The 24,704-nt window shown below is 51.0% G+C and overlaps 1 protein-coding gene across 5 annotated transcripts in view; it reads left to right on the top strand.

Annotated features, from left to right (window-relative positions):
* Positions 1 to 24,704, top strand: part of IFT140 (intraflagellar transport 140) — a 258,874-nt gene that overhangs the window by 96,566 nt on the left and 137,604 nt on the right. For all 5 annotated transcript variants that reach the window (XM_084642124.1, XM_084642123.1, XM_084642121.1 and 2 more), the window contains 3 exons: positions 1,454 to 1,657; positions 2,166 to 2,238; positions 6,699 to 6,790. In XM_084642124.1, the coding sequence (XP_084498250.1) occupies positions 1,454 to 1,657; positions 2,166 to 2,238; positions 6,699 to 6,790 (369 nt within the window). The remainder of the gene's footprint in view (positions 1 to 1,453; positions 1,658 to 2,165; positions 2,239 to 6,698; positions 6,791 to 24,704) is intronic.

The following is a 24,704-nucleotide window of genomic DNA, read 5'->3' as shown; positions in this document are numbered from 1 at the left end:
CTTTTGTGTGCGACTGGTCTTAAATTTTTTGGGGGGAAATAATCAATATTTAATAATAATAATTAATAATAATATTATTTAGCCTGAGTAGGGTGGGACTCAATAGGGAAAAATACTCAGACCTCTTAATTTGTGCACATGATGGGTACTGTATGGCCTGGGAAGTTGAACTGCACTATTGATTGAGATGGCTGGCAAAAGAGGGTGAAATTAGAACTAGATATTCATAGTGGCAATTCATAATGACAGTGAATAGTCATTGGACAAGACTGAGTGAGTGAGAGGGCGACTCTATAGCCTGGTGGTTGGGGCACTCAAGTAGGATGTGGGAGACCCAAGTTCATGTTCCTGCTCCAGTGACTGTTTATATAAAGTGGAAAAGCTTCAGTGGGAGAGACTGAGAAAGACCTTCCCCATAATATCCCATAGTCCTCTCCTGCAATTTTCAGATCCGTTCTCCACATCACTAGAGGGGAAATTGGACTCAGGTCTTCCACATCTCAGGTGAGTGCCCTGACCGCTGGACTAAAGTGTAGTGGGGGGCTACTGCTACCTCATTCTCCACTGCTGCCACCTACCATTTAAGTCTTGGGGGAAATGTTTTTTGGTTGAAACTGCATTTTTCATCTAAAATATTTGAACCAGCTCTAGGTGAAATCTTAAGAAAACTGCTAATAGGACTTTGGGTAGTCAAAGAAGAAACAATTTGTCATGAGAAAGAACCTCACATGCACATCTTGCTGGGGGGGGCAGGGGGGAGAGGAATAGCTCAGTGGTTTGAGCATTGCCCTGCTAAACCCAGGGTTGTGAGTTCAATCCTTGAGGGGGCCAATTAGGGATCTGGGGCAAAAATTGGCAATTGGTCTTGCTTTGAGCAGGGGGGTTGGACTAGATGATCTCCTAAGGTCCCTTCCAACCCTGATAATCTATGATTTTATAGGAAAAGGTATTAGCTATCTTGTTGAGTACTTTATCTTTCTCTAACAGTACTGAATGCAAGATGGTGTAATAGTGGCAAGCGGTGGGATGAAAAGAGGTAATAGTTTAAAACAGGCTCTTCCATGTACCCTTCTTCTTAGTGTATGTGCAACATGCCTCAAGTGGCACATGACCAGAATTTGGTCCTCTGGTTGGATCCTTAGCTTTTCCAGCTGGGGCTGGGTACTGACTGGGAGTGCAACATGAACGCTGATCCATGCCCCCCTCCATGTACTGAAGGAGTATAGGTGAAAATATAGTTATAGCATACCCTGAAGAAGTACATGTGGGTATGCAACCTCTTGACTATGCCTGAGTTCAGAAACTAGGATTTCATTTTGAGATTATATTCATACGTATGTTATATGTGCCCCCCACCCCAAAACACTAGCTGTAACTGAGGCCCCTCTGAATTAGTGTTTCAAAAATCTCTGATGAAAGTATGTTGGATTTTTCTCACCCTCTCTGTGTGTAGTGGGGCTCCAGGAAAAACCTACTGGCAGTGAACAACATGAGCTCTGTGGTGATCCTCAGCGAGCAGGCTATGTCATCTCATTTCCACCAGCAGGTGGCAGTAGTGCAAGTGTCCCCAAATCTGCTTAATGTGACCTTCTTCGGTACAGGAACCACGCACAGCCTCCGCATTGATATGCATATTAATGGCGTATTTGCCACTAAGGTAACTCACCATCTCAGTTGTTGTGAGCAGTTTCTTTTCTTGCCGAAGACTCACTTACTTAATGTGGTTTAATTATTTCAGAGATGGAATCCAAAGTTTCCACCATAATTTATCTAACTCTTCTTAGATTCCCCCTTCCTTATATTTTAGTTGCTTATGCAGTATATGTGTGTTGATGGAAAATAGCATCACTACTACAACAGGCATATTCCAATGGAGCTGATTTCCAGGCAGCACAATTATTCATTAATAGCTCCCTGGTTACTGACCTTTGGGCATTGGACAACACAGCAAATATATAGAGGAAGGTATAAGATGTTGGCTGTGATGGAAAGTTTATTCCATTGTTGTTTGTTCGTGCACAGAAATGAATATAGCATAGACTCTACATGGGACTTCAGCAGAATTACTAGATTGGCACTAAACTGAGTTACAAATCGTTGAAGTATTTAATGCATGTTTCCAGCAGAAATGAAACTGCTTTGTAACTTCTCTATGGCTATTTCAGGATGCTGTAGTGTTCTGGAATGGGAAGCAAGTCACTGTCTTTGAATGCTCAGGAGCCACTTTACGAAATGCAGGTAGGACTTCACAAGAGGTAGCCCACAGGAGAACATGTATGAGGGTGGTGAATCCCCCCAAAATTATACATTCACTGAACTCATGATAACTCCTAGGCTTTAATAATCATACTTTGCATATCAGAACTTTACAAGCACCTAATTAGCCCTCACAACATTCCTGTAAAATGGTTGGTATTCCAATTTTACAGAATAGGAAAATAAGGCATAAAGAGGTGGACAGATCCTTGATCATCTGAGTCAATGACAAGACCAGGACTCAAATCCTGGCTCCCAGACCTTTGCTCTAATCACTAGCTGAAACCCCTGGATATAGTGTGCAGTTTGATACTTGAACCTCTCTACATTCTTATATATGTATCATGAGTAGTACTAAGCGAGGAACTGAGCTGTAGTAGAAATGATGTACACTTTCACTCCTTAGGGGTCTTGATAGCATAGAAACTACAAGAGAGCTAGAATAGCTTGATTATATCTCTGAGATGCCTTATTCACAGGTTAAAAACAAAACAGAAAATCCCAAGCTAAATCAGTTTAAAATAACCCACACAAAACTCAAACCCTGATGAAGCACATTCCAGAGACATAGTTCTTAATAAATCATATATAAAAGTCCTACCTTATTGCATTTGCAAGTGTGATACAAATGTAAGGCTTTATTTTTAATGATATTATAAAGCAATATCTACTTTTAAGGCCTGTGGGTGCTGGGAAACTGAAAACAGACTTATGTGCCAGTGTTAACAGATAATGCTTGTTACCCACCACAAAACATGTTCACATCACTTCTGATCACTTCATTTCACTCTTCTCTTGGGCACTGCTCCTAGTTAGTTTAGTGCTAAGAAACTGCATTAGATTAATAAGAATGCGTTGATTAGATTTAAAAAAATAAATACACAAAAACCCACAGAATGGTTTCATTGCAAAATAATGTTCAAACGTAGAAGTCCCTTGTCATGGTTACAGGGCTAGCTGTACCTCTGACCCCTTGAAGATCTGAGTGCATCAGCTGTCAGTCAGGCCTCATGCATTTACCACTCCTGAGGTGGAATTCCACAATTCTCCTTCTCTTAAGACGGGGCCCTGGCTATAGAACCCTGTGTATGAATTGTGCTTACCCCATTTTATTTAGGTTCCTATACTGTGCTCACCACCTCAGTGTCTGAACACCTTCTAATAGTAGAGGTCCAACTGGGTTTGGTAGCTGTGATTTCTCCCTTTGGGAGTGTGTGACCAAACAGCCTTCTTAAAAGCCCAAGTATTGTTTATTTTAATAGTAGGAACAAAGCATTTAAAATAAAAGGATTTTTAAATGACAGTTTACATGCATAACAAGGAGTCCAGTGGCACAGGACATTTCTAAGCCAAGGAGGCATTAGAGCCTCAAAGTTCTCATTAGCTTTGTGCAGTATTGCCAACTCTTGATATTTGGTACTCTTCTTGTTAAATCCTAGATTTATGTGATTACGTGAGAATCATACAATCATAGAATATCAGGGTTGGAAGGGACCTCAGAAGATCATCTAGTCCAACCCCCTGCTCAAAGCAGCACCAATCCCCAACTAAATCATCCCAAGCCTGACCATAAAAATCTCTAAGGAAGGAGATTCCACCACCTCCCTAGGTAACCCATTCCAGTGCTTCACCACCCTCCTAGTGAAAAGGTTTTTCCTAATATCCAACCTAAACCTCCCCCACTGCAACTTGAGACCATTACTCCTCGTTCTGTCATCAGCTACCACTGAGAACAGTCTAGATCCATCCTCTTTGGAACCCCCTTTCAGGTAGTTGAAAGCAGCTATCAAATCTCCCCTCATTCTTCTCTTCTGCAGACTAAATAATCCCAGTTCCCTCAGCCTCTCCTCATAAGTCATGTACTCCAGCACCGTAATAATTTTTGTTGCCCTCCTCTAGACTCTTTCCAATTTTTTCACATCCTTCTTGTAGGGTGGGGCCCAAAACTGGACACGGTACTCCAGATGAGGCCTTATCAATGCCGAATAGAGGGGAACGATCACGTCTCTCGATCTGCTGACAATGCTCGCACTTACACAGCCCAAAATGCCATTAGCCTTTTTGGCAACAAGGGCACATTGTTAACTCATATCCAGCTTCTCATCCACTGTAACCCCTAGGTCCTCTTCTGCAGAACTGCTGCCTAGCCTCTCGATCCCTAGTCTGTAGCAGTGTATGGGATTCTTCCCTTCTAAGTGCAGGACTCTGCACTTTTCCTTGTTAAACCTCATCAGATTTCTTTTGGCCCAATCCTCTAATTTGTCTAGGTCCCTCTGTATCCTATCCCTACCCTCCAGCGTATCTACTGCTCCTCCCAGTTTAGTGTCATCTGCAAACTTGCTAAGGGTGAAATCCATGCCATCCTCCAGATCATTAATGAAGATATTGAACAAAACCGACCCCAGGACCGACTCTTGGGACACTCTGCTTGATACCAGCTGCCACCTAGACATGGATCCATTGATCACTACCTGTTGAGCCTGATGATCTAGCCAGCTTTCTATCCACCTTATAGTCCATTCATCCAGCCCATACTTCTTTAACTTGCTGGCAAGAATACTATGGGAGACCGTGTCAAAAGCTTTGCTAAAGTCAAGGAATAACACATCCACTGCTTTCCCCTCATCCGCAGAGCCACTTATCTTGTCCTAGAAGGCAATTAGGATATTCAGGCAAGACTTGCCCTTGGTGAATCCATGCTGACTGTTCCTGATCACTTTCCTCTCCTCTAAGTGCTTCAAAATTGATACCTTGAGTATCTGCTCCATGATTTGTTCAGGGACTGAGGTGAGGCTGAGTGGCCTGTAGTTCCCCAGATCCTCCTCCTTCTCTTTTTTAAAGATGGGCACTACATTGGCCTTTTTCCAGTCATCCGGGACCTCTCCCGGATCACTATGAGTTTTCAAAGATAATGGCCAATGGCTCTGCAAATCACATCCGCCAATTCCTTTAGCACTCTCGGATACAGTGCAACTGGCCCCATGGACTTGTGCTCGTCCAGCTTTTTAAAATAATTCTGAACCACTTCTTTCTCCACCGAGGGCTGGTCACCTCTTCCCCATACTGTGCTGCTCAGTGCAGTAGTCTGGGAGCTGACCTTGTTCGTGAAGACAGAGGCAAAGAAAGCATTGAGTACATTAGCTTTTTCCACATGCTCTGTCACTAGGTTGCCTCCCTCATTCAGTAAGGGGTCCACACTTTCCCTGACCTTTTTCTTAGCTCACGAAAGCTTATGCTCAAATAAATTGGTTAGTCTCTAAGATGCCACAAGTACTCCTTTTCTTTTTACCATATCTGAAGAAACCCTTCTTGTTACTCTTAAAGTCCCTGGCTAGCTGCAACTCCAAGTGTGATTTGGCCTTCCTGATTTCACTCCTGTATGCCTGAGCAATATTTTTATACTCCTACCTGGTCATTTGTCCAATCTTCCACTTCTTGTGGCACCTTAAAGACTAACAGATTTATTTGGGCATAAGCTTTCATGGATAAAAAACCACTTCTTCAGATGCAATCTTTTACATACATGTCTGTCTTACCTAAAGTCCTACCATCCTGTGATGGTGCGCTAGGCACACCTAGCTTCTTCAGATACCCTCACTGGAACTTTTTGTCAGTCTGCCCCTGCAAACAGTTCCCCAACCACTACCTGCTCGCTGGAGAGAGAGAGAGCGATTGAGAGATTTTTTTAAACTGCTCTAGTCCTTTTGGTCTTCTGATTCCCAGGCATGGATGATGCTGTCAAAATTGGTTCTGTAAGTTGGCTGGAGCCATGGGGTGGACTCTTAAAGGCCAGTAGTTCACACGTTTTCTCTAAAGAACCTTCAGGTGTTTGCTGAGAAGTGGCTTATCGTGGGCTATTCTTCTTCCCTTCCTGCTGATTTTGTCCTTACAATCCTCCCTATTACTAAACCAACATATTCCAGTAACTATCCCAATAGCCCGGTCAGCATGTGATATTCACAGATTGTTCCAGAGCAACTCCAGTTCTGTTGCACCCTCATTTACAACTTCCCACTTGTAGCGAAATCATGGAAGGGTGAATCATCTCATCTGATAGTAAAACTGGGGCTGGTCAATTTCCATCTCTCTGCCTCCCCCTGCTCTTCCACCCCTTACATATGAACAGAGCATATGGAGTGCCTTCTGTTTGAGTTATAATTTCATACTCTGGACGTAGTTCCTGATGAGAAACCAGCATAAGGGACAGATGAATGTGGGGAGGGGGAGTATTTTGGGAACTGCTACAGAATGGTTGAAAAACAGATTTGTTTGGAGTTGGAAATGACCTGCTGTCAATGCACACTGCTTTCTTGAGACCACTTTAAGGACTAGTCACTTCATGAATTAGGCTGAAAGAGACTGCTTTCTGGGCAGAATGTTTTACTTTGATTAATAGCATGTAACCGTTTATTCTAATGATGGTATTCTTGTGAATGTTCCAGGCTCTTTCCTCTGTGATTCTCCAGTGCTGGCTATGCATGAAGAAAGCATTTACACAGTTGAGCCAAATCGAGTTCAGGTCCGCACCTGGCAGGTGAGTACTGCTGGTCCAGGGCTGGTGGAACAATGGGATAGTTAATAATACATTACTGAAGTGCCTGGGAAGCTTACTTAGTGAGTTTACCCAGCTGCATGTAGTTGACCCACACTGTTTTTTCTTGTTTAGTTTCTCCTCAGATCAGTGCCTGAGGCAAACCAGACCCAGATAGGGGTGCATATGTTCTTGTGGTATAGGGTGCTGGCCTCACTGATTATTCAAGAACCCCTTTCTTACTCACCAGAGAAGGGCAGTGACCTATAGGGTTGAAACTAACCAGTCATCTCTCATCCCTCTCAGAGGTCCGGTGCTGTGTTTATGGCTGAAAAAATACAGATTGGGGTTCAGTAAACGTTGCACCTCTCCCTTGGCATAGGAAGGAAAATGTGCAATTTAAAGTTTTGGCTGAAGGACCTGTGTCATTTTCTGTATTATAAAACACCTAGCATATTTGGGCACTACTACAATCTAAATAATAAGAAACAACAATAATAGACAAAGGGACTTTGTAAGGGCCAGAGTTTTTAAAATGTGTCAAAATATGTGGGCACAAGCAGGTAAATGCATGTGTAAAATACAGTTGCATGCCTAGAATGGATAAATGTGCATTCAAATGGGTGTGTGCTTCTACAGTCAGTATTTCTATGTATGTAACTGCATTCTTTGTGCAAACATGTACATGTTTGTATCCCCACTTAGATATTGTGAGCACAGTTTATACATCTGTTTTGGAAACTTTCAGTCTAAAATCTATGGTGTTTAAAAATCAGCAGAGATAAAAGATTCAAGAGAGACTTAAACTGGTTTCATAAATTACCTGTACAAAACAGGTCTTGGTTTCCAGGACTCAGTAACTTATTATTCAAGTATACACCTAATTTAAGTAAATTAAAGAGATACTGTTTAGTCAATTTTTGCCCAAAATTAAGTTTTATAAAAATAATTTTAGGATTTCTAAAACCCAGTAGAGATGTTTCCATTAAATTATATTTACATTCCAGTGAAAAAGGCTTTTGGTTTAGATTTAAGTGCTCCCTTGCAGAGTTTGTAACTCAGACTACTTCAAGTAATTTCTCATGTCCATTCCATGTCAGGTGTGCACAAGCCACATGCACTGTTACCGGAGATTCTTCTCCCAGTGGTATCTGTAGGGCCAGCTCTAGCACCCCCTGGATGCCCACGCTTATGGGCCAGCATAAGGGGCACTGCCGGCCCTGCGCCCTTCCAGTTCCTTCTTACCGCCCATGACAATTGCTAGAACATGCCTTGCTTTGGCATGCCTCTACTTGTGGTTCACTGAACTGTTTTCTTGTAAATAGTTAGTTTTAGGTGTTAGTTTCTTTTAGTCATTAGTTAGTGAGTTAGTCCCCTTAAGGGACGTTGTTCCCAGGATGGGGAATGCCCTGATCTCTGGGTGTCAAGCCATGTGCTGCCTGCACTAAACTCATGCCCATGAGTGATCCCACGTCAGCTGCTTAAAGTGCCTGGTAGAGGCTCATGTAAGAGAAGTGCAGGATCTGCCAGGGCTTTAGACCCCACACTTAAAAAGCCTGGGACACCAGGCTGAAAGCTCTGCTGATGGAAGCCGTGCTAGATTGGGCTCCGAGCTGAGCTGGTTGGACTCGGCACTGAGCATGTCTGCCTCAGTGTGTAGTGCGCCTCCGGCACCATGCACCCCTCAGCACTGCTCTACATCCCCAGTGCAGAGAAAGTGGCACAAGAAGCATGCCCCAAGAGGGTGCTCCCCAGTGCCCAAAGGACACCAGAGAGACTTGGGGAGCGAGACGTGACCTGTGCTGGGCTACTTGCCTTCACCACAAGGGCGTGCAGCTTCACCGCAAGGGTGTCCAGCCCAAACTAGGAGCCACCCCATATGCCTGGGAATTGCAGAGGCACAGCACACCTGAGGGTGCCCTCAATGCTGGAAGCCTTTCAGGTGGCCAGGGACCTGCTGGCCCTGCCAGTTCCTCTTACACCTTGGAACTGGTTGCCTACCGCCAGGGAACTACTGAGGGCAGTTGTATTGTGGGGGAAGCCTGCACAGGGCCCTCAATCACAAACACTGACTTTCCAAAGTGCCGTGCGATGCTCGACCCCCGGCTCTGCCCTAGGCCTCATCCCAACTCCACCCCTTCCTTCAAGGCCCCGCCCCGCTTCTTCCTGCCCCCTCTCCACTCCCACCCCATCTCTTCCCACCCAGTTCCACTCCCTCCCCTGACCGTGCTGCGTCCTCTCTCCTCTCCACTTCTTCCCAGCCTCCTGCACACCGTGAAACTGCTGCTTTGCGGCTTGCAGGAGGCTAGGAAGGAGGGGGAGGCACTGATCCACAGGGCCCGCCGGTGAGCGGGAGGTGCTGGCGGTGGGTGGTGATAGGGGGGCTAGCGGTGGGTGCTCAGCACCCACCATTTTTCCCCATGGATGCTCCAGCCCTGGAGCACCCACAGAGTCAGCGCCTATGCCCTCCACCATGGTCCCCAGCCCAGTCTCCATCACCTACCCGACGTCAGTCTCCAGTGGAGCAATGGCACCGATCACCCGCTCCCAGGCATTGGTCACCCAGCACCAATCCCCCGAACCCGAGCACCCGTCACCGGAGTCCTGATGCCACTCACCAGAGTTCCAACACCGATTGCTGGTCTCTGGTACAGAGGCATCATTCTCCAGCTACCCATCATAGCCGGCAAGAGGGTGCATCAACGACACTGCCCTGTTCTTCATATGAGGAGCCATCGTCAGACTCTCTGAGGGAGGCAGCGTCCCCTCAAAAGAGGCGCCATCACCTGGCATATCAGGCGGACTTCTGTGCTGGCCCATCTATGGGCCTGTGGCCTCCAGGGAGTGGCCAGTCCAGTGGCAGTATTGGAACCCTTGGGGGTTCCCAGCAGCACCGAGACAGTTCTTGTACCTCCCATCTGTGGTGATCTCTGAGAGACGGGCTGTGGCCCTGCCCCAGTCAGGACTGAAATCAGGTTCAAACTCAGACCCGGTACCAAAACCCCAGCAGTACCCCAGTTGAGATGGCCACAGGAGAGGTAGAGGATCTGGCCACTCGTCCACACTGGCATCCTCCTCATCTTCCCCAGATGAGGCATTCGTGGGTCTTGTTAATGGCCTGTCTTCTGATAACTTGTGAGCCCACCAGGATCTCCTTGAGAGGGTGGCTGCCAACCTGGGCCAGGAGGCAGAGGAGCTCAAAGAGCCAATGGACGCCCTTTTTGATATTTTTGTGGCTCCTGCCATGGTGACTCTACCTTTGCATGGGGGGGTAAAAGCACTATGGCAGACACCTTCAGCTCTGCCGCCAATTTCTAAAAGGGTGGTGTGACAGGTTTCAGTCGGTCCACCGAGCCCCTAGGGGGCAATGGAGAGCTATGGTCCCACGGGCAGGCCTTAGTCACACCTTTCGGGTGCTGGGGAATTAGCGGAAAAGGTGTGCCGGCCGGAGTCTGCAGCGCGCCCCTCGGGCACCGGGGAGCGCTGGCACGAGTCTGCAGCGCGCCCCTCGGGCACCGGGGAGCGCCGGCACGGGTTTGTAGCGTGCGATTCTGCTACCCAAGGCAGGTTGGCCGGGGTAAGGGAACGCAGGCCCACCCGACTCCACTGCATTCCAGCCCAGGGCCCTGACAGTGGCGGGAGGCGAAGGTCCCGCCGCTGGGTCAGTGGGGGTCTATCCACACCCCGCTGACCAAATACACCCACCACACTGTGCAGTTCTGCCCCTGGGCTACTTCCTACCCAGTCTCTCAAGCGGGACTCTCTGGTCCCTCCAGCTCATCCAGGTATTCAGCTGCTGGCAGCTCCAGCTCCCCCTCTGTGTTGGGCTCACGCTGGCCCGGATTACAGCCTGGCCCCTCCAGGTCCTCCGGGTACTCAGCGGCTGGCAGTCCTGGTTGCCACAGGCCTTCCTCCTGGTCAGGTTCCTCCTGGCCCAGGGCCTCCCCTGGGTTGGCAGCAGGGTCTGGAGGGAGCAGCCAGTGTCTGTCTCCCTCCCTGGTGCTGCCCTGGTGTTGCCCTCACTGGGCAAAGGGCCCCGCCCTTTGTACTTCCTGTCCCACCCCTCCCCTTTCCGGGATTGGCGTAAGCTTGGTCTGGCCCTGCCCACTCAGGCTGAGAGGGTGGCTCTTTACCCTCTGGTTCGGAAGGAAGCCACCCTGGCTCTCTGCAGGCGGTAAAGAAGTACTATGTGCCCACAAAAGGGTTCAAGTATATGTACTCTCACCTGCCCCCAGACTCCCTGGTGGTCGCGGCAGCCAACGAGCGGGATAGGCAGGGCCAGCCCAGTGCTACCCCCAAAAAATGAGGAGGAAAAACACTTGAACCTTTTTGGTAGACAAATTTATTCTTATGCAAGTCTCCAACTCTGTGTCGCAAACTAGGAGGCGCTGCTAGGGCGATATGACTTCAATGTTTGGGACTCCATGACCAAATTTAAGGACTTCCTGCTGCAAAAATCATGGCAGGAATTCTTGCCCATCTTGGAGGAAGAAGAGGCGGTGGCCAGAACTTCTCTCCAAGCTGCCTTTGATACAGTAGATTTGGCAGCCTGGTTCATATCTGCAGTCTTCAGACTGTCACAAGAGGTGCAGCAGCTAGTGCAAGATCTTCCATTTGAAGGGTCCTCACTATTTTTGGACCAGATAGACTCAAAACTGCATGGCCTCAAGGACTCCAGAGCCACACTGCAGTCCCTAGGTGTTTATATACCGGCAGCCTCATGAAAGCACTTCAGGCTTCAGCAACCCCTTAGGTTCTCTGCTCCACCTGGACATAAGCCCTACAAAAGAATGAGGAGAGGTTACAGGTGCCATCAGGGCCAGCTGGCCAATGCTACTGCCCAACCGGGCACTAGCCGTTTCCCACGCGGGAACAGCAGTCCATTTGAAGGCACGCTCGGGGATGGATCCTTAAAGGATCTTTAGTGAGGTTGCAGGAACAAACCATCCCGATGTGTAGAAAGAATAGTAAATATTGCAGGCGACCAGCTTGGCTTAACAGTGAAATCCCGGCTGATCTTAAATACAAAAAAGAAGCCTACAAGAAATGGAAGACTGGACAAATGACCAGGGAGGAGTATAAAAATATTGCTCAGGCATTCAGGAGTAAAATCAGGAAGGCCAAATCACACTTGGAGTTGCAGCTAGCCAGGGATGTTAAGAGTAACAAGAAGGGTTTCTTCAGGTATGTTAGTAACAAGAAAAAGGTCAAGGAAAGTGTGGGCCCCTTACTGAATGAGGGAGGCAACCTAGTGACAGAGCATGTGGAAAAAGCTAATGTACTCAATGCTTTTTTTGCCTCTGTCTTCACGAACAAGGTCAGCTCCCAGACTACTGCACTGAGCAGCACAGTATGGGGAGGAGGTGACCAGCCCTCTGTGGAGAAAAGTGGTTCAGGACTATTTAGAAAAGCTGGATGAGCACAAGTCCATGGGGCTGGGTGCAGTGCATCCGAGGGTTCTAAAGGAGTTGGCGGATGTGATTTGCAGAGCCATTGGCCATTATCTTTGAAAACTCATGGCGATCTGGGAGAGGTCCCGGATGACTGGAAAAAGGCTAATGTAGTGCCCATCTTTAAAAAAGGGAAGAAGGAGGATCTGGGGAACTACAGGCCAGTCAGCCTCAACTCAATCCATGGAAAAATCATGGAGCAGGTCCTGAAGAAATCAATTTTGAAGCACTTAGAGGAGAGGAAAGTGATCAGGAACAGTCAGCATGGATTCACCTAATTGCTTTCTATGACAAGATAACTGGCTGTGTGGATGAGGGAAAAGCAGTGGATGGGTTATTCCTTGACTTTAGCAAAGCTTTTGATAAGGTCTCCCATAGTATTCTTGCCAGCAAGTTAAAGAAGTATGGGCTGGATGAATGGACTATAAGGTGGATAGAAAGCTGGCTAGATCATCAGGCTCAACAGGTAGTGATCAATGGATCCATGTCTAGGTGGCAGCCGGTATCAAGCAGAGTGTCCCAAGAGTCGGTCCTGGGGTCGGTTTTGTTCAATATCTTCATTAATGATCTGGAGGATGGCATGGATTACACCCTCAGCAAGTTTGCAGATGACACTAAACTGGGAGGAGCGGTAGATATGCTTGACGGTAGGGATAGGATACAGAGGGACCTAGACAAATCAGAGGTTTGGGCCAAAAGAAATCTGATGAGGTTCAACAAAGACAAGTGCAGAGTCCTGCACTTAGGAAGGAAGAATCCCACGCACTGCTACAGACTAGGGACGGAATGGCTCGGCAGCAGTTCAGCAGAAAAGGACCTAGGGGTTACAGTGGACGAGAAGCTGGATATGAGTCAACAGTGTGCCCTTGTTGCCAAGAAGGCTAACAGCATTTTGGGCTGTGTAAATAGGAGCATTGCCAGCAGATCAAGGGACGTGATCGTTCCCCGCTATTCGACATTGGTGAGGCCTCATCTGGAGTACTGTGTCCATTTTTGGGCCCCACACTACAAAGATGTGGAGAAATTGGAAAGAGTCCAGTGGAGGGCAACAAAAATAATTAGGGTGCTGGAACACATGAAAACTTATGAGGAGAGGCTGAGGGAACTGGGATTATCTAGTCTGCAGAAGCGAGGAATGTGTGGGGATTTGATAGCTGCTTTCAACTACCTGAAAGGGGATTCCAAAGAGGATGGGTCTAGACTGTTCTCAGTGGTAGCAGATGACTGAACAAGGAGTAATGGTCTCAAGTTGCAGTGGGGGAGGTTTAGGTTGAATATTAGGAAACACTATTTCCCTGGGAGGATGGTGAAGCACTGGAATGGGTTACCTAGGGAGGTGGTGGAATCTCCTTGCTTAGAAGTTTTTAAGGTCAGGCTTGACAAAGCCCTGGCTGGGATGATTTAGTTGGTGTTGGTCCTGCTTTGAGCAGGGGGTTGGACTATATGACCTCCTGAGGTCCCTTCCTACCCTTATATTCTATGATTCTATGGAGTACCAGTCTCCCCGTTGGATCAGCACATCCCCATTTTGTTTTTGGACCGCCGTTTATCATACCTCCCTGCTTGGGCGTCAATAACATCAGACCACTGGGTGCTCAGTACCATTGCAGTGGGGCACACCCTCCAGTTTATTTAAATCCCTAAATCACACCCCCATGCCCCGTCCCGCTTCAAGGACCCTTCTCACAAGCAACTTCTTCTCCAAGCCCTCCTGTGGACAGGGGCTGTGGAGGAAGTTCCTCCAGAACTGAGAGGGAAAGGATTCTCTGCCCGCTATCTCTTGATTCCCAAGGCGAAAGAGAGCCTAAGGCCTATCCTAGATCTGCATCATCTCAACAAATATCTCAAGAAGATGCGGTTTTTCTTTGGGTGATTGCTCATATCGATTCCAATTAGGTGAGTGCACGCCTGCATGCACGGCCGTCAGAAAGTTTTTCCCCTAGCAGCATCCCTTGGGTTGGCTGTGGAGCCCCCTGGAGTGGCGCCTACATGGTGCTCAATATATGACCCTGCCGATCCAGCGCCCCCTCAGTTCCTTCTTACTGCCCATCATGGTCGTTGGAACTGTGGCGTCTTGCTTAGCAAGTTCTCCACGTGTCCCTAGCTTCATTTAGATAGTAAAAAGAAAAGGAGTACTTGTGGCACCTTAGAGACTAACCAATTTATTTGAGCATAAGCTTTCGTGAGCTACAGCTCACTTCATCGGATGCATGATAGTAGTTGTTCTGATTTTTGTTGGTAGTTTCTTTTGTTTTTTTGTAGTTAATGGCAGTTGGGTTGTCTAACCATCTTTCTTTGTGGCTCTAATGCCCAAGTCCCCAGGATTTAAGCCCTGCAAATCCTGCTCCAAGCCCATGCCAATGGGCGACCCCCATGATTCTTGTCTGAAGTGTCTGGGGGAGGTTTACCAAACCGAGAAGTGCAGAATCTGCAAGGGATTTCATCCTTGGATTAAGGAGGAGTGGGACTTTCTCCTAAAGCAGCTCCTTATGGACCTTAGCTCCTTATGGACTCCTTCGGCGCGGCAGGACCTGGCACTGAGCTCTTTGGTACACAGCGCCCTGGCGGCGGTGGTGGATGTGGCACCACGGATGGACTCTCGCTGAGACCCATGGCACCACTGCTCCCCGGCACCGAAGCCTGCAACACTGCTCCCACTCCCAGGCGCCGCTCCCACTCCCCGGCACCAAAGTGACACCAGAAGCCAGAAAAGGGTGGCTCTCCTTCGCAGAGACCCAGCCCCCTGGAGCTGACCTCTGGCGCATCCAGGGGAGAAGCGCTCGGGAGCAAAACTTGTGGACTCGGCACCGTTGACTTTGGCCCCAGTGCGGGAGCCGTTGAGTCCACTGCCGCTGGAATCCCCGTGCCGCAGTGTGGTGGAAGTTCAGCTACTGTCCACCCCGGACACCTTTGTGGCTGCGAGGGACCTCATTGCCATGACGGCACCAGGGTCCCCTCCACTCCACACCAAGCTTCTGGTGCCTCAGCAGACGGCACCATCTCAAGGCAAGCTGGCACTGATCCATCTATCGACTCCGTTGGGTAAGCCCTGGCACTGCTCAGAGTCCTGGCACCGCTCCCCGTCTCTGTGCTGATTGTACTCCCCAGCCTCACGGCACCGCTCTCCTCCTCCTTGGCACTGCTCATCGGCGCAGATCCGCTTGGTGCCACCCTGGCCCTTGCAGTCCTGATCTCATTCCTTGAGTTTGGAGATGGGGTCGCGGTCTTTGGGTCAGGACCGCCACCAGTCAGACCGTAGCTGCCCTGACATGGGGGCAGGATCATGGCCGCTGCATGGGCAGGGGCCTACCCAGTGACCATTCTGGACTTCATGGACGTACCATCAGGCCCAGGGTGCATAGTCTGGAGCTTCCTGGTCGGCCGCTAATGAAACAAGGGTGCTGGAAGCCTCGACCAGTCGGCCCACTCCTCGGGGTGCGGAGGAACCCTCCCTCCCTTGGGACCCCTTCCAACTCCAATTCCCGAGCCTTGGCCTATGGTCAGTGACACGGGGCATCAAGCCCGCATAGAACAGGGAGGTCGAGATGACCCTCTCCCCCCTCTGGCCTCTTTCCTCCTCCCCTGACGAGGCTGTGGCAGGCATCTCTATTTCCAGGCTGCCACCCATAGACATCTGCCCCCACCAAGACCTCCTGTGCAGGGTGGCATGCAACATGGGTCTGCAGGCTGAGCAGGTGGTGGAATCGGAGGACTTGGTGGCGGTCATTTTGGCCCCGGAAGGTCCATCGAGGATGGCCCTGCCCGTCATCAAGACCATTCAGTCCAATGCCAAAGCCATCTGGCAGACCCCAGCCTCCATTCCCCCTATGGCCAACGGGGTCGAACGCAAATAGTTTGTACCCTCGAAGGGCTATGACTACCTCTTCATGCACCTGAAGCCCTGCTCGCTGGTAGTTGCAGCCATGAATGAGAAGGAGAGGCACTGGCAGCAGGCCCCAGCTCCTAAGTCTAAGGACGCCAAGTAGCTGGACTTGTTTGGCTGCAAGGTGTACTCCACAGGGAGGCTCCAGCTCCGGATTGCTAATCAGCAGGCACTCCTGAGCTGCTACAACCTTAACTCCTGGAACTCTATGCTGAAGTTCAAGAAGCGTATACCACCTGAGTCCAGAGAGGAGTTTGGGACTCTTATTGAAGAGGGCAAGACAGTGGAACAGACCTCTTTGCAGGCCTCACTGGACGCTGAAGACTCAGCCACTTGTACCTTGTCCTCCGGGGTTGCCATGAGGCCTGGCCTGCCTCCTGAGGTTCAGCAGACACTGCAGGACCTGCACTTTGATGGGGAGGGCCTGTTCACAGAACAGGCTGACTCTAGGCTGCATAGCCTTAAGGCCTCGAGCGCAACGATGAAGTCCCTGGGTATGCACACCCCAGCAACCCATTGGAAACACTTCAAGCCCCAGCTGCCGCAACAGCGCTCGTATCCTCCTCGGTCGAGGCAGGATTTTTACAGGTGGTGGGGGAGGAATGGCAGAAGGAAGCTCTCCAACCTCCCGTCTGGTCAAGGCCAGGGCCTGACCAAACCATCGTCGGGTTCCAAGCAGGCCTTTTGAAAGGATGCCCGAGGATGGCATACCAGACTTACTCCTGGATCCTTCCCCACCCTTTTTGAATAGTTTATCCCACTTCCACCGTGCATGGTTCCAAATAACCTTGGACTGCTGGGTCCTCCTCACGGTGGAAGCGGCAAATGCTCTCCAATTCTGCTCCTACCCGCCTTCCCACCCCCCTTCCCCGTCCCACTTCAGGGACCCCGCTCACGAGCATCTCCTTATTCAGGAGGTTCGGGCGCTCCTTGCCATGGGTGCGATAGAAGAGGTTGCACGGGATCTAAGTGGCAAGGGGTTCTACTCCTGCTATTTCCTAATCCACAAGGCCAAAGGGGGCCTCCGGCCCATTCTGGATCTGCACTGGCTCAACAAATTCATAGTAAAGTTGAAGTTCCGCATTGTCTCCCTTGGCACCATTATCCTCCTCTTGGATCCTGGAGACTGGTATGCTGCCCTCGACATGAAGGAGGCGTACTTCCACATAGCAGTTCATCTGGCGCACAGACACTTCCTGCGCTTCGTGGTCAACCGCGAACATTACCAGTTTATGGCCCTTCCATTTGGCCTTTCAAGGTCCCCACAAGTGTTCACCAAGTGTATGTTGATTGTGGCTGCCTTCCTCTGTCGACGGCAGGTACAAGTGTATCCCTACCTGATGACTGTTAATTTGGGGCTGCACCAGAAAGCAGATGCAGTCCCAACTCCACCTGGCCAAATGTATGTTTGAATGGCTGGGTCTCCTCCTCAACGTGGAGAAATCGACCCTAGAACTGACCCAGAGGATAGAATTCATCGGGGCAGTGCTGGCGTCTGTTCAGGTGCAGGCCCTCCTACCAGACTCCCGCTTCCGGGCTATCGTGGGCATCTTTCAAGGCCTTCTGCAATTCCCGACCTCGACAGCATGAGGGTGCATGAGTCTCCTCAGCCACATGGCTTCGTGGACGTACGTGACCCGACATGCCAGGCTCCGGCTCAGGCCGTTGCAAGCATGGCTCACCTCGGTCTACCACCCAGGGCGCGACAGCTTGAATTTAGTGGTCACTGTACTGGAGCTTTTTCCACATGCTCTGTCACTAGGTTGCCTCCCCCATTCAGTAAGGGGCCCACACTTTCCTTGACCTTTTTCTTGTTGCTAGCATACCTGAAGAAACCCTTTCTTGTTACTCTTAACATCTCTTCCTAGCTGCAACTCCAAGTGTGATTTGGCCTTCCTGATTTCACTCCTGCATGCCCGAGCAATATTTTTTTACCCTTCCCTGGTCCTTTGTCCAGTCTTCCACTTCTTGTAAGCTTCTTTTTTGTGTTAAAGCTCAGCAAAGATTTCACTGTTAAGCCAAGCTGGTCTCCTGCCATATTTACTATTCTTTCTACACATCGGGATGGTTTGTCCCTATAACCTCAATGAGGATTCTTTAAAATATAGCCAGTCTCCTGGACTCCTTTCCCCCTCATGTTATTCTCCCAGGGGATCCTGCCCATCAGTTCTCTGAAGGAGTCAAAGTCTGCTTTTCTGAAGTCCAGGCTCCATATTCTGCTGCTCTCCTTTCTTCCTTGTGTTAGGATCCTGAACTCGACCATTTCATGGTCACTGCCTCCCAGGTTCCCATCCACTTTTGCTTCCCCTACTAATTCTTCCCTGTTTGTGAGCAGCAGGTCAAGAAGAGCTCTTCCCCTAGTTGGTTCCTCCAGCACTTGCACCAGGAAATTGTCCCCTACACTTTCCAAAAACTTCCTGGATTGTCTGTGTACCGCTGTATTGCTCTCCCAGCAGATATCAGGGTGATTGAAGTCTCCCATGAGAACCAGGGCCTGCGATCTAGTCACTTCTGTGAGTTGCCAGAAGAAAGTCTCGTCCACCTCCTCCCCCTAGTCCGGTGGTCTATAGCAGACTCCCACCATGACATCACCCTTGTTGCTCACACTTCTAAACTTAATCCAGAGACTCTCAGGTTTTCTGCAGTTTCATACCGGAGTTCTGAGCAGTCATACTGCTCTCTTACATACAATGCAACTCCCCCACCTTTTCTGCCCTGCCTGTCCTTCCTGAATAGTTTATATCCATCCATGACAATACTCCAGTCATGTGAATTATCCCACCAAGTTTAATTGTTGTTAGTTAGCTTTTAAGTAGCTGTTAAGTGTTTAGTTAGATAGTGTCCTGGTGGAGACTTTGCCCCAGGAGGGGCATGCCCCAGTTTCCAGGTGTTAAGCCTTGCTCCACATGTAACAGGCCTATGCTTGTTAGTGACCCGCAAGATAGTTGTCTAAGCTGCCTCAGGAAATCCCAAATAAAGGAGTGCTGTTGCATCTGTAAGAACTTTCGTCCTCGGACACAGAGAGAGCGCAACATAAGTTTCAGGGCCCTCGTGATACAGGTTACCCTGTGCCCAGCTTTGGAGCTGGCATGGCCCGACATGGCACACAGCACTTCGGCTTCGGTGCGTAGTGCACCCCTGGCATCAGGCTCTTCCCGGCACCAATCCCTGGTGCCAAAGAAAACAAAGAAGTTGGCACTGAGCAAACCCGACTAGGGGGCTCTGGGCAAAGGACCCTGTTCGGGCCTTACGCCTACTCCGGACCCGCAAAAGGGCTTAGCCCCAGGGAGTTCCTCCCCCTGAAAGGACACGCCACCAACTTCAGGGAACAGTGAAGGGCCCGAGCCAACGGTGCAGTCGACTCCCTCTCAGCCTGGACAGCTAAGAATGCCCCCGCCGCAGCTGGCACGGGTTATGGCTCCCCATGAGGGCAAGCCTGCCAGCAAGACCTTGCACAAGACAAGTGAGCACCACCAGTCTCCAGAACCAAGACAGAGCCATAGGTTGACATGTTCTTGGTCTCTGCATTGGCCCAGGTCTCCGGCTCGTCGCTACAAGTCATCGGCACTGTGCTCCCGATCCCCGTCTTCACACCGGGGCTCGCACAGGCATAGACTATCTCCTCGGGACTGGTCTTTGTCATGCTGTTGGTCACCATTACTGAGACCTTGAGGTTGCTCCCTGACCTGGCGCTGCTTTCCCTACTCCTGGCACTGATCAGACTGCTCCGGGCAGTGGTCGCCAGTGGCGACGGTGAGCCACCAGACCCAAGCCTCACCAGCCTCGCCTTAGTCACTGGAGGGTGACGACTTCTCCGGCTCGGAGGTGGACTTCAGCCCCTCGCCCAGGCAGCAATGTTATTGGGCTCCAGGGAACGCGTCAGCGGCATCGGTGCCAGCCTGACAGCAGGCCCAGTGGCCGACCCAACGACCTTATTGGAACAGCTGGGGCATTCTTGTTATGCCGTTGCTCCACTCTTGCCAGCCCTCAGTCGCCGCGTTACACAGGCCAAAGTCAGCGCCCATGGTACCAACAGCACCGGGTTTAGTGCAGGACACTCTGGTAGCCACCACGGGTGAGGAGCTGGTACCTACCCCGAGACCGCCCTCCCCAGCGGGTGAGGACACCACTGTATCTCCCTTGGTGGTTCAATCATCCTCCACCTTTCTGGACAGGGCAGTGGTGGGCCCCTCTAGAGCTAGCCCACCAGATGATTTCAGGGTGCACCAGACACTGCTCCGTAGGGTGGCATCAAACTTGGACCTCAAGGTGGAGGAGAGGGAGGAGCAGACAGACACATTATTTAATGTACTTTCACCATCTTACCCGGCCCACATCACACTCCCAGTGTATGAGGGGGTCCTGAACATTGCCAAGACCATCTGGCAAACCCCATCCTCCATCCTGCCCATTTCTAAGAGGGCAGAAAAGAAGAACTTCGTTCCCATAAAAGGGTTTGAGTACTTATACACCCACCTGCCACCTGGATCGTTGGTCATGTTGACGGTCAACGAGAGGGATAAACGGGCCCACCAGTTCCACCCCTAAGAATAAGAAGGCCAAGAGGCTGGATTTGTTTGTTCGCAAGATTTTTTTTTTCTATGGCCAGCCTTCAGTTTCGGGTGGCGAACCACCAGGCCCTCTTCTGTCGCTATAACTTTAAATTGTGGGACTCTCTCCTCAAGTTCAAGGACTCCATGTCTCAGGAGACGGCCCAGGAGTTCGCAACTCTAGTGGAGGAGTGTACTGCGGCAGCTCGGTGCACTCTCCAAATGGCTTGGGATGTGGCCGATTCAGCTGCCCAGGTGGTAGCCTCGGCAGTGGTCATGTGGTGCAGTTCCTGGCTTTAGACTGCCGGACTGTCCCAGGAGATGCAGTTCTCTATTCAGGACCTCCCGTTTGATGGTGTTGGCCTTTTTTCAGATCAAACCAATACGCGACTGCACAGCCTAAAAGACATGGGGACGACCCTCCGCTCCCTGGGGATGCACACTTCTCAGGCGTCGAGACAGTGGAGGAGGCTGGAAAGACTGTCTTAACAGTAGCAGCCTTGACAAGGGCCTGTGAGGAAAAGGGACATCTGGTTTAGCTGCCACCACCCTTCATCATCCTGATCTCCTGTGCAGCCTCCCACAGGAAAGCACCAGGGGACCGGAAGTGCTCATTTTGAGGGTGCATTCAGGAGTGACATACCAGCTAACTGCCCAGATCCTTCCTGCTTTTTCCTCAACCACCCTTCCCAGACTGCTTGGGCTGGTCATGGGTTATGTTGGACTGCTGGGTCCTGGACATAGTGGCTCAGTGCTATACCCTGCAATTTTTGACCACTCCTCCCTCTCACCCCTCCCTCCCACCTCCCCATCCCTCTTCAGGGCCCTTTTCACAAGCAACTTCTATCCAGGAGGTCAAGAAGCTCCTGGGCATGGGGCTGTGGAGGAGGTTCCTCGGGACATGGAAGGAAGAGGAAGAGGATTCTACTCCCACTACTTCCTAATTCTGGGCCTCAGACCCATTCTGGACCTAAAGAAGTTTCTCAAGAAGTTGAAGTTCCTCATGGTCTCCCTGCCTCCATCATCTCTTCCCTGGATCCAAGGGACTGGTATGCCGCTCTCGACTTAAAGGACACGTACTTTCATGTCTCCTGTAGGGAGCCAGGGTGGCTCCCCTCCGAACCAGAGGGTAAAGAGCTACCCTCTGAGCCTGAGTGGGCGGGGCCAGGCCAAGCTTCCGCCAATCCCTGGAAGGGGAAGGGTGGGACAGGAAGTACAAAGGGCGGGGCCCTCTGCCCAGTGAGGAGAGCACCAGGGAGGGAGACAGACACAGGCTGCTCCCTCGCAATCCTGCTGCTGACCCAGGCGAAGCCCTGGGCAAGGAGGAGCCTGACTGGGGGGAAGGCCTGTGGCAACCAGGGTTGCCGGCCGCTGAATACCCAGAGGACCTGGAGGGGCCTGACTGCAGCCCGGGCCAGCGTGAGTCCAATACCGAGGGGGAGTGGGACTGGCCCGCAGCGGAATACCTGGAGGAACCGGAGCTGCCCGCAGCGGACTACCCGGAGGAGTTGGAGGGACCGGAGCGACCCGCCTGAGAGAGACCGGGTAGGAAGTAGCCCAGGGGCCCAACTACACCATGGAGTGGGTGTATTTGGGCAGCAGGCGCAGACTGCCCCGCTGACCCAGCGGCGGGTCCTTCGCCTCCCGCCACTGTTAGGGCCCTGGGTTGGAAAGCAGTGGAGTTGGGTGGCCCTGCGTTCCCCTACCCTGGCGCTCCCCTGCCTGAGGGGCGCGCTACTGACTCTTGCCGGCGCTCCCCTGCCTGAGGGGCGCGCTACTGACTCTTGCCGGTGCTCCCCTGCCTGAGGGGCGCGCTACTGATTCCGGCCGGCACACCTTCCCGCTAATTCCCCAACGCCCGGGAGGTGGGGCCAAGGCCTGCCACGGAGACCATTGCTCTCCATCGCCCCTAGGGGCTCGGAGAACCGACCGATGCCTGTCACATCTCCATATTCCCAGGACACAGGCGTTTTCTGTGTTTCATAGTGGCTGGGCACCACTTCCAGTTTATGGTGCTACCCTTTGGCCTGTCCTCGGCCCCCAGGGTGTTCATGAAATGTGTGGCACCGGTAGTGGCTTACCTGGGGCGTCGAGGAGTCCAGATCTGTCCATATCTCGACGACTGACTCATCAATGGCAGGTCTCTGGAGCAGGTGCAAAGGAGCCTCGCTCTGTGCTATCCACCGGTAGTGACCTGGGCCAGTTAATAAACACAGAAAAGTCCACATTAACCCCAGTTCAATGCATAGAGTTCATTAGAGTGGTCCTCGACTCCACGCGAACCAAGGCCTTCCTTCTGGAAGCATGTTTTCAGGCCCTGGTGGACTTGCTCTCCCACATAAAGACCCACCCGCTCACCACGGCCCACATGTGTCTGCGACTGATGGGCCACATGGCTGTGTGCATGTATGTGATCAGCCATGCCTGCCTTCATCTAAGATCTCTGCAGGTGTGGCTGGCCTCAGTCTACATCCCCCGCAGGCACCCCCTGGACCAAGTGGTCATGATGCCGAGCCACGTCCTCTTGTCCCTAGGCTGGTGACAGGATCCCAAGTCGGTGCTGCAAGGAGTTCCCTTTGCGACCCTGTCTCGGTGCTGACCCTGGTCTCAGATGCATCGGATCTGGGCTGGGGAGCCCATCTGGGTGAGCTCAACACCCAGGGCTCTTGGCTACAAAATGGTCTAGCCCTTCATATCAATGTCAAAAAGGTCAGAGCAGTTTTCCTGGCCTGCCAGGCTTTCTTGCCTGACCTGAAAGGTAAGGTGGTGCAGGTCCTCACAGACAATACCACTGCAATGTATTACATCAACAGGCAGGGTGGTGCCAGGTCTTCGGCCCTTTGTCAGGAAGTGCTCAGCCTCTGGGACTTCTGTGTGCGGCATGCCGTTCATCTGGTAGCCACCCAACTGCCCGGAACCAAGAACATCCTGGCAGATCGCCTCAGCAGGACCTTCTCGTCTTGCCACGAATGGTCGCTCCATCCGGAACTGGTCAGCCTAATCTTCCACAGGTGGGGGACTCCCCAGGTCGACCTGTTCACATCCTGGCAGAACAGAAAGTGCCACATATTCTGTTCTCTGCAGGGCAGGGACAAGGGCTCCCTGTTGGACACTTTCCTGATCCCATGGTTGGAAACGCTGATTTACGCCTTTCTGCCAGTGCCGTTAATCCACAAGGTCCTGCTAAAGGTGAAGCAGAACCAAATGATGGTCATCCTTATAGCCCCAGCGTGGCCTTGTCAACACTGCTGCTGAGACTTTCGGCAGCCACCCCGCTGCAGCTGCCTCTTTGGCCGGATCTGCTGTCCCAGAACCATGGCAATCTGCTGCATCTGAACCTGGCGGCGCTGCACTTGACAGCCTGGCTACTGCATGGCTAAGGGGACGAGCAGTGGTGTTCCGCTGGTGTCCAGCAGGCCCTGCTGGGCAGCAGGAAACCCTCCACTAGAGCTACCTATGTGGCAAAGTGGAAGCAGTTCATGTTTTGGGCCTCGGATCATCACATTAGCTGCAAGACATCCTGGACTATTTGATGCACCTTAAGCTCTAGGGCCTGTCACTATCTTCGGTCAAGGTATACCTGGCAGCCATTTCGGCATTCCACCCTCTGTTTCAAGGCAGATCGGTCTTCGCTCATCCCATGACGGTGCAGTTCTTGAAAGGTCTGGAGCGCCTTTACCCGCATATCCGGGACCCAGTTCCCCCCTTGAATCTTGTGCTGTCAAGACTCATGGGACTCCCCTTTGATCCCTTGGCTTCCTGCTCCCATCATGGAAGGTCTCCTTCTTAGTTGCTATAAAACTTCAGCCCACAGGGTATCCGAGATCGGGGCACTCATGTTGGAACCACCTTATACGATCATCTATAAGGACAAGATCCAGCTGTGTCTGCACCCGGCCTTTCTGCCCAAGGTCATCTCCCAGTTCCATACTGGCCCAGACATATTCTTACCAGTCCTTTGTCCAAAGTCTCATGCAATGGATGAGGAACGCAAGCTGCATACCCTGAATGTCAGATGGGCACTGGCCTTCTAC

This window comes from Lepidochelys olivacea (assembly GCF_965140295.1).
Source record: "Lepidochelys olivacea isolate rLepOli2 genome assembly, chromosome: 10".
NCBI lineage: Eukaryota > Metazoa > Chordata > Testudines > Cheloniidae > Lepidochelys > Lepidochelys olivacea.
Note: the sequence above shows the minus strand (reverse complement) of the source record. Positions and strands in the feature narration are given on the sequence as shown.